This window comes from Suricata suricatta, chromosome 13 (genome assembly GCF_006229205.1).
Source record: "Suricata suricatta isolate VVHF042 chromosome 13, meerkat_22Aug2017_6uvM2_HiC, whole genome shotgun sequence".
NCBI classification, from domain to species: domain Eukaryota; kingdom Metazoa; phylum Chordata; class Mammalia; order Carnivora; family Herpestidae; genus Suricata; species Suricata suricatta.
Window position 1 is genome coordinate 598,254 of NC_043712.1, and position 9,750 is coordinate 608,003.

General features: G+C 53.2%; 1 protein-coding gene across 1 annotated transcript in view; it reads left to right on the top strand.

Annotated features, from left to right (window-relative positions):
- Positions 1-707, top strand: part of TOR4A (torsin family 4 member A) — a 6,575-nt gene extending 5,868 nt beyond the window's left edge. The window contains exon 5 of the mRNA XM_029920969.1: positions 3-707. Coding sequence (XP_029776829.1) covers positions 3-563 — 561 coding nt within the window. The 3' untranslated portion in view covers positions 564-707. The remainder of the gene's footprint in view (positions 1-2) is intronic.
- Positions 708-9,750: the final 9,043 nt, after the last annotated feature.

Below are 9,750 nucleotides of genomic sequence, written 5' to 3' on the forward strand. Positions count from 1 at the left end.
AGCTGGCACGGCTGGTGGCCGACGTGGCGGAGCGCGCCGAGGCGGAGGAGAAGACCCCGCTCGTGGTGCTGGATGACGCGGAGCGCATGGCCCCGGCGCTGCTGGACGAGCTGCACGGCTTCCTGCAGCCGCAGCGCGCCCACCACTTCCACAACGCCGTCTATGTACTGCTCAGCGGCGCGGGCGGCGCGGAAATCACGCACTTCGTGCTGCAGAACGCGTCCCGAGCGCTGCCCCAGCGCCCCGATGGCGGCCGCGGTGCTCCCGGTGACCGGGATGCGGCCGCAGCTGTGCGGGCCGAGGAGGAGCTGCGCGCCAGCTTGCAGGCGCTCCTGGTCCGCGAGCACCCGCTGTGGCAGGCCGCGGCCATCGTGCCCTTCCTGCTGCTGGACAGGCGGGATGTGGTCAACTGCTTCCGGGACGAGATGGCCGCGGAGGGCTTCTTCCCGGAGCAGGCCCGGGCCGAGCTCCTGGCGGCGCAGCTCCAGTACCACCGCGTGGCCGGCCGCGAGTTCGCTGTCACCGGCTGCAAGCAGGTGGTGGCCACGGTGAACCTCCTGTAGCAGGGGCACAGCTGGACGCGCTGGACGCTTGTGGGCACCAGGGGACATCTCGGTTGATGATGGTGGGAGTAGGAGGGAGGGGACCCTGTGGATTCGCCCGAGGCCCCGAATAAATCTGTCTGTGGCCCTCACCGCCCTCCCCAACCTGTGATTCGCCCTGAGACCTGTGGAGGGCCAGGGGTGGGTCAGTTCTGTGCCCCCACTTACAATCATGATTCCATCAGAGCGCCCCGTCTGCCACCTCCCGGTCCTAGCCCACATTCCTAGGTGCCTGCTGTGTACCCCTCACTGCAGGCATCCCTGGAGGAAGGCGGTCCAGTCTCCGCGGTCCAGAGGCTGGGTGGCCTCAGAGGAAGTGCCTGGCTCCCAGGGTCACCTCGTTGGTCTCTTGTGGCTGGTTATGGCTTCAGCTCTGTAGGTCACCTGCAGCCCCCATCACACGCACACACACTGCCCGCCGCCCGCACACCCCCACCTCACCCGCTGGGCCCGAAGTCCTGGATGTTTCTCCAGCCAGGAGAATGGCACGGCCTCCCTGGATTTCTTCTGGGCTGGGGGCTGGGGCTCCCTGGGAGGCAACAGGATGGGGGAGAGCCTACCCACAATGAATTGATCCGGTGGAAACCCCTCAACACTCTGGAAGTTGGGGAGAACTCTCGTGGGGTGCCAGCAGTGGATGCCAGGGCCCAAGTCCGGGGCGCTGACTTCCCGGATCTCCCTGCCCTGGCCACCAACTGGCTTCAGGTCGCTGATGGGGGAAGGCCTCTAGGTAGAAATCCCTTAGATTCGACCCCAGAGGTTTTCAGGTTTTCAGGCCCCTATCACCTTTCCGGTGCGATGGGCGTCGTTTGGGGGTGGCTACCAGAGGGCGGCGGTCACGTCCAAGTGACCCCTGGCTGGTCTCGCAGCCCCCGCGTACCCGCGCACCCTGAGATGGCCTCAGTGCTGCCGCCCAGTGGCCGCGTGTGGCCGCCTGGGCCGCGGGGGTCTCAGGGGCGAGTCCCGCGTCTCCTTGTTGCCTGTCCCGCAGCAGGCCCAGCCCACCCTGGAGGTGGGCGCGGCCTGGGAGCAAGTGCACACACGCCGGTGACCCCGACCACGACCGGGGGAGCAGAGAGGAAGGGTCCCTCGGAGACGGAGACGAGGTTCTAACTGACAGGGCGCGGGGCTGTGCCCGCCCACTCACCACCCAGACCCCGCATCAGAGCTCAGGGTGACCTCTGAGCCCCGCAGACTTCCGGGACCACCGGCCATCGGCTCACCGAGGGCCCCTCGTGGTGGAAGCCCCCTCCCCCACCCTCCATAAGGCCTAGGTCTGTCCCAGCAAGGAGGCAGCAGGTAGCCGCTGGCAGGGGAGAGGGACCCACAGACCCGGGCCCAGGAATCAAGGGCAGCTGGGGGCCCAGCAGGTCCAGAGACGCTCAGAGAAATCCTGGTGCACCCCGGGGGAGGGGTGTAGTTTTGGGAACGTTTGGGAAGTTTTATTCCTGAAGGGGAGTTGGGGGGTGGCCAGCTCTGTCCACCCAACCCCACTTGCTGGGCAGCTGGGGCAGGAGCCTCCTGTCTCTAAAGCTGGACATGTGACAGAGCTTGTGTCTAGGGCCGGTCCCCGGTGCTGCTCCTGCATCCAGGTGTGTGACAGCCGTGCACACAGCCCACTGACAGACTCAAACTTCTGGTGACTGTTTTGTGCCTTTTCGTTTTCCTGCCTTTTTATCTCTTGCTTATTTTGATTTTGGGGCAGTGGCCCCCGGAGCACACACCGTTCCATCTGTGCCCTCCATCGCTGGCCGAGACCCAGACCTGACTTGGCCTCTGGCCTCACCCGGCCGGCCACCCTCCCACCGCAGGCCGCGCTCACCGAGTGCTCAGACCTGCATATCAGGCATTATTTTTGTGTTTACTTTCTACTGATTTTTAAATTTTATCTTATTGACTTATTTATACACTAGTTCCCTCTTTTCTCGATGCTCTGTAATCCCGTTTCTGTTATAAATTGGGTTTCCAGATTCTTTGAGCGCCTGGTCCATGGGGGGTGCTAGGCTGGCCGATGGCTTGTTAGTGTGTGGCAGGCATGACAGCCACCAGGACATCTTTCTTGACGTCATTTGGCTCTTTGGGGGCTTTTTTTCCTTAGAGCTTGATTTTTGTCACATTCTTGGGAAAATCTTTTAGGATTTGACTGGAATCGCACTGATTCAGAGGTCGGCGTGGGGAGCGGCGCCCCCGTGGCACTGCCGTGCATTTTATAAAAGCCTCATTTAACATATTTCAATAGAGGTTTGTAATTTTCTGCAGACAGGTCTTGCTCATTTTTGTGAGATTTGTTCCTAAAAAAACACAGAACTTTTGGTTGGTGTGGTAACTTTCATGTCATCACTGCTCGATACCTTCGTCCTGGAGCCACCTAACTCTGCCACTCCAACTCCAACCAGTCTGGCTTGGGGTTTGTTTATTTGTTTTAATTTTTAATGTTTTAATTTATTTTTGAGAGAGGAAGAGGGAGACAGAGTGCAAGCAGGAGAGGGGCAGAGAGGGAGGGAGACACAGAATCCGAAGCAGCTCCAGGTTCCCAGCTGCCAGCACAGAGCCCGGCTTGGGGCTCGAACCCACAACTGTGAGATCATGACCTGAGCCGAAGTCCGACGCTCAACTGACTGAGCCACCGAAGTGCCCCTGGGTTAGTTTTTTTTTCATGTTGTAGCTTTCCTGTTTGTTTAATTACCAAAAAAGGAAAACAAAGACCCCACCTCTATGGAAGTATGCAGTATATATATATATATATATTATATATATATATATACTCCTGTTGAGTGGATGATTTAATGATTTTTAGTAAATTTGCAGAGTTGTGCAAATATTATGACAACTGAGGGTTAGAGTCTTTTCGTTAGCCCATCCTGCCTGTTTTCAGCGAATCCCTGTTTCCTCCCCTTTTCTCTGACAACCGTTCCTTTTTCTGTCTCCCTTTTGCCCTTCCTAGAAGGCATTTCGGGTACTTGGAATCTTTTAAGCTTTTTGTGTCTGACTTGTGTCACTTAGCACCCTGCTTTCGGAGCTCGCCCGCGTCGGGCCTGTCCACTGCGCGGACCGAAGGCCCCGCCCTCCCATCCCCATTTAGTGGCCGCCTGATTGTCCCCCCTCGTGGGCTGTCATGAATAAATCGTGCAAGGAGCACTTGCCTCAGACTTCTTCGTATGGACACATGTTCTCCTTTATCTTGAATAAACACCAAAGGGTGGGATTGCCGAGCCACATGCAAAAACTTTTGTGTCATTTTTAAAGAAACTGCCCCGCTGCTCTCCGAAGGGGTGCAGGGTGTGACATGCCACCAGCCGCGTGCGAGGGGGACGGTCTCTCCAGCGCTCGTGGCCGACGTCGGGTTACCGCAGTCCTGGCGTGTGGTTCCAGCTTGTATTTCCCACTAGCTGACGACGCTGAGCCCTGTGCCACGCGCTTACCAGCCGCTCACGTTACTTGGGTGTTTTGCTTGTTGTTGGGTTGTGAGGCGTCCTTCCACATTCTGGCTATACGTGTTTGATCAGATGTATGTTACAAATACGTTCTTCTGGTCTATAGGTTGTTCTTAATTTTCATCATTTGAAATGTCTTTTTTACTTATTTATATTTTTGAGAGAGACAGAGACAGAAACCGAGAGACAGAGCATGAGCAAGGGAGGGGCAAAGAGAGAGATGGAGACACAGAATCCAAAGCAGGTTCAGCACAGAGCCCGGCGCGAGGCTTGAACTCACGAACCATGAGATCATGACCTGAGCTGAAGTCGGACACTTAGCTGACTGAGCCACCCTGGCGCTCTGAAATGTCTTTTGAAGCGCAAAAGGTTTTAATTTTTATGAAGTCAAACATACCAGTTTTTCTTTCATGGACCGCACCTGTGATGTCCTATCTAAGAACTTGCGTAATCCCAGGTCCTGAGGGTTTCCCCGTATGCTTTACTCTAAACGGTTTTAAGGTTTCAGCTCCTACATTTAGGTCTATGAACCATTTTGAGCGAGTTTTATAGACGGTGTGAGATGAGGGTCTCAGTTATCCTTTTTGCACGTGGAGATCCCAGCGCCCCTTACCGAAGACCCTGTGCTTTCCCTGGTAAGTCACGCGACGCGGAGTTTGCGCTCCACGGAGCGGGCGGGCAGGTGCGGGCGCAGACGGCGGGAACCCCAGCACCACTTCCCACAGGTGCACTTTCTTCTTCCTCGGAGTCGTCAGCTCTTAAGTCTTCTTGGCCACCCGGTTCACATAAGGCCATTTCTTTGACATCAACGCAATCGATTCTGGACTCTAATCTCAGCTACAAAGTGCCTTCACGGCAACCGCTTAGCTTCAAACTAGATTAAGTTTTGACTGAATGACGGGACTGTAGCTGGCGAGTCGACACGGAAAACGACATCATAAGGCCTTTGTCAACAACGGACCGGACAGGAGGGAGCGTGTTTCTGCCCGCTCCGTCCTGCTGTCTCGATCTAAGTGTGTGTCTGCTGGAATCACCGTCTTCTGATTTCTGTAGCTGTACAGTTAGCTTTGAAATTGGAAACTGTGAGTCTTTCACGTTTGTCCTTAGTTTTCAATGTTTCGGCTGGTCCTGTGCCTCTGTATAAATGATAAGATCAGATTGCCCATTTCTGAAAAAACAAACAAACGGACCCAAAGCCAATTTCTATATTTTGATAGGAATGGCATTGACTCTAGAGATCACTCTGAGCAGAACTGCCAGTTTAATGACCCTGAAGTTGCCAGTCCACGGACGTGGGGCCCTCAGGCTCCCAAGCCTTCAGTTCCTTCTGCAGCGAGGCCCGGCCTCCAGCCGGCGCTTCCTGCCTTCCTCGTGTTCCCGGGTACTGTAGTCTTTTGGTGTCATTGCCAATGGAATGTGTTACTGTTCTTTTCAAGCTCTTCATTGATGGCATATAAAAATAAAGTTGAGTTCTGTTTAGTTTTTTATGTTTATTTTTTTTGAGAGAGAGACAGGGCATGAGTGGGGGAGGGGCAGAGAGCGAGGGACACACAGAATGGGAAGCAGGCTCTGGGCTCTGAGCTGTCAGCACAGAGCCTGACACATGGCTCGAACCCACCAACAGCGAGATCATGACCTGAGCCGAAGTCGGACACTTCACTGACTGTGTCCTCCAGGCGTCCTAAAGATAAAATAAAATTTTGTATATTGATCTTGCATCCTATGACCCTGTGGAATTTGTTTCTTAGTCCTCATTTTTTTTTTTTTGTTTGTGGGTTTGTGGGTTTTTCGGGTATGGGTTCCTTAGGGTGCTCAACATCGGAGACACTGATTCTGCAAATAAACGCAGTTTTACCTCTTCCTTTCCAAACTCTACGCCTTTTATTTCTGTTTCTTGCCTGAGCGCACTGGCTGGAACCTCCTAGTTTCATGTTGGCCAGAGTAGTATCCCTCATGCTGGGGCAGAGCGTCGAGCCTTTTGCCATTAAGTAGGGTGTCAGGTGCAGAGCTTTTTGTGGTGTGTTTGTCGGCAGGGACAGTTTTGTTCTGAGCGTTCAGAGTTTTATGAATGAGTGTCGGATTCTGTCAAATGTTTACTTCACTGATTGAGAGGATCATGTGGTTCATACAGATTTTCAGATGTCAAACCAACCTTGAATTCCAGGGACAGATCCCATTTGGATGTAATCCTTTTTATCTGCTGCTCGATCCGGCTTGCGAGCGTCTGCATCTGGGTTTTGCTTTCTTACGATGTCTCCGTCTGTCTTTGGTATCAGGATGATTGCTAGTTTCTGTTAACGCCATAATAAGTTGCCACAAACTTAGTGGCTTGAAACAACACAGAAGTTTTATCTTAAGGGTTCTTCAGGTCACAAGTCCAAACTGGGCCAAAGGAGGCCAAAATCAACGTGGCAGCTATACTGTACTTCTTTCTGGAGGCTTCAAGAAAAGTTGGTTTCCTTGTGTTTTTTTGCTTCTGTTTTAAAAAAATGTTTTCTTTGGGGGCTCAGTCGGTTAAGCCTCTGCCTCCAGCTCAGGTCATGACCTTCCAGTTCGTGGGTTCGAGCCCCGCATCGGGCTCTGTGCTGACAGCTCGGAGCCTGGAGCCCGCTTTGGATTCTGTGTCTCCCTCTCTCTCTGCCCCTCCCCTGCTCGCTTTCTGTCTCTATATCTCAAAAATAAATAAATATTAAAAATATAAAAAGTAAACTTTATTCTTTTATAGCAGTTTTAGGTTCACAGCAAATTGGAAGGATGTAGAGAGTTCCTGTGGACCCGTCCCCCCGCCGTGAGCACCCCCGCCAGAGGAGTGCATTTGTCCCAAGCCGTGACCCTACACTGACGAGCCATTAATCACTCAGTTTCTCCATAGTTTACACCAGCGTTCACTCCCGATGTCATATACTCTGTGAGTTCGGGAACACTGGTAGTGCTACGTAGCCACCGTTATCATAAGGAACGTTTTCACTGTCCTCAACACCCTCCGTACCCCACCCACTTACCTCTCTCCCTCCCAACTTCTGGAAACCTCTGATCCTGTTATTGTTTCCAAGTTTTGCCTTCTCTGGGATGTCATTTCAGTGGAGTCATGCTGTCGCCTTTCCAGATGGACTTGCTTCACCTGCAACATGCACTTACAGTTCCCATTGTCTTTTTGTGGCTTGATAACGCACTTCCGTTCCCTGGAGGCATCACGGTCTGTCAGTTCACCTGCCAGAGGACCCCTTGGTGGCTTCCAGGTTTTGGCAGTTAAGGATCAGGCTGCTATACATATATGGGTGTCGGTTCTGTGTGGACAGAGGTTCTCATCTAGTCCGAGCACACACGGAAGAGCTGCCGGTCGTGGGTAAGAGTAGGCTTAGTTGGCTAGAAACGGCCCAGCTCTCACCCAGAGCGGCTGCCCCGCGTCGCAGGCTGGCCGGCAGCAACAGCCCCCGAGGCCCCGCATCCCCGCCTGCTTTCGAGGTCGGGTTCTGGATTTTGCCCGTCTCGTGCGGAGCGGTGACTCATTTTCAGCTGCATTTCCCTGATGACGTGCGACGTGGGGCGTGTGACATGGTGACGTGCTCACGGGCCGTCCGCATGTCTTCATCCTGGAAGTGTCAGCTCAGATGGGCCGCTCAGGTTTTCAGCACGTTGTTTGTTTTCTTGTTGAGCTTTAAGGATTCTTTTTTTTTTTTTAACCTTTTTAAGACATTCTATTTTTAATTTTTTTTGAGAGAAAGCGAGAGAGAGGGAGTGCAAGCAAGGGGGAGGGACAGAGAGAGAAAGGGAGAGAGAGAAACTGAAGCAGTCTCCACGCTCAGCACAGAGCCGGATGCAGGGTCAATCCCGCAACCCTGAGATCAAGGCGTGGGCCGAAATCGAGAGCTGGGTGCTCTGGGGGCCCCCCAGGCGCCCCGAACTCGGAGACGCCGTCGTGTCTTTGAGACAAGCGGACCCTGTCAGACGTGCCCTCTGCAAACCTGTCCTCCTGCCCGAGGCTTGTCTTCCCATCTGTTCCCTTTTAAGAACAGAAGTTGTTCATGTGAATGAAGTCCGCCCGTCCTTCCTCTCTTTCGTGAATTGTGCCTTTGGTTTTGTATCTCAGAAGTCACTGCCAAGCCCAAGCTCCTCCAGATCTCCTCCTTCCAGAAATTTTACAGTTTTGCACTTTACATTTAGGTCTGAGATCCATTTCCAGTTTATTCTTTTTTTTTTTTTAATGTTTTATTTATTTTTGATACAGAGAGAGACAGAGCATGAGAGGGGGAAGGGCAGAGAGAGAAGGAGACACAGAACCGGAAGCAGGCTCCAGGCTCTGAGCTAGCTGTCAGCACAGAGCCTGCCTGACGCGGGGCTCGAACCCACTAGCGTGAGATCTGACCTGAGCCGAAGTCGGAGGCTTAACCGACTGAGCCACCCAGGCGTCCCTCCAGTTTATTCTTAATGAAGGAAATAAGGTTCGTGTCTGGATTAATTTTTGCACGCGGATGTCTAGTTGTTTCAGCCCCAGAACCTCATGGGGTTTGCATTCAGCTGTTGTGCTTTTTAACTCCAGACGCTCCATTTGGTCCTCCTCCTCCCCTCCGCCCCCTCCCCGCCTCCTTCTTTTCTGTCTTCCAATTCTTTACTACAAAAAAAAAAAAAAACAACCCCTATTGTCTTCAATCTTGGAAGCTTTATTTATTAAAAAAATTGTTTTTTAACATTTATTTATTTTTTAGAGAGAGACAGAGAGAGAGATCATGAGCAGGGAATGGGCAGAGAGAGGGAGACACAGAACCTGAAGTAGGCTAAGGCTCTGAGCTGTCAGCACAGAGCCCGGTGCTCAACCCCATGAACTGTGAGATCATGACCTGAGCTGAAGCCAGACACTCAACCCACTGAGCCCCCCAGGCGCCCCTGTCTTGGAAGTTTTAGAGCCAAAGGACCTTCTCTTTTCGAAGACTTGAAACATTTTACAGACAGAATGGAAACTGATGGAAATCCACAAAGGAAAGGATCCGATTGTGTCTGGAAACATCAGTGGCTCAGATGAAGGAAGACATAGCAAGGTCTAGATGTCAGAGTTGGGATGGTTCCTGCACTGTCAGCCTGGGTGCGTGTGCATCTTACATGACCAGAGCATCCGTGAAACAGTTACTGGGCAGAAGACCCGTTCCAAACTTACGCTTGGCTTCTTGCCACTCGAAAATCAGTCCTTGAGAGACAAGTGTGGGAGGGCGGACTGCTGTACTCAGGAAGTGGGCGGCCTGGGAAGACGCAGACTAACGTCCAAAGACTGTCCCCGCCGTCCAGGTGAACCCGAGAGGATTTTTATAAAAAATTGTTTTACATTTATTTATTTTTGAAAGATACAGCGAGACAGAGCGTGAGCGGGAAGGGGCAGAGAGAGAAGGAGACACAGAATCTGAAGCAGGCTCTGAGCCAGCGTTTAACACAGAGCCCGACGCGGGGCTTGAACCCACAAATTGTGAGATCGTGACCTGAGCTGAAGTCGGACACTTAACCGACTAAGCCACACAGGCGCCCCGAACCGGAGTTTTTAAGGGGAAGGCGTGGGAAAGGGTGAGGCTGGTGCTCACCACTTAATTGTTGGTCAGCGTGACTCTGAGAAGGGTTGCCGGCGCCACTGGTAGCCCTGTCTCCCAGGGCAGCCTGGCCCTCCCCTCCTCGAGGCCAGAGATCCACGAAGGCCCGGGGGGTGGGCGCGCGCCGCCGCAGACGGCGGG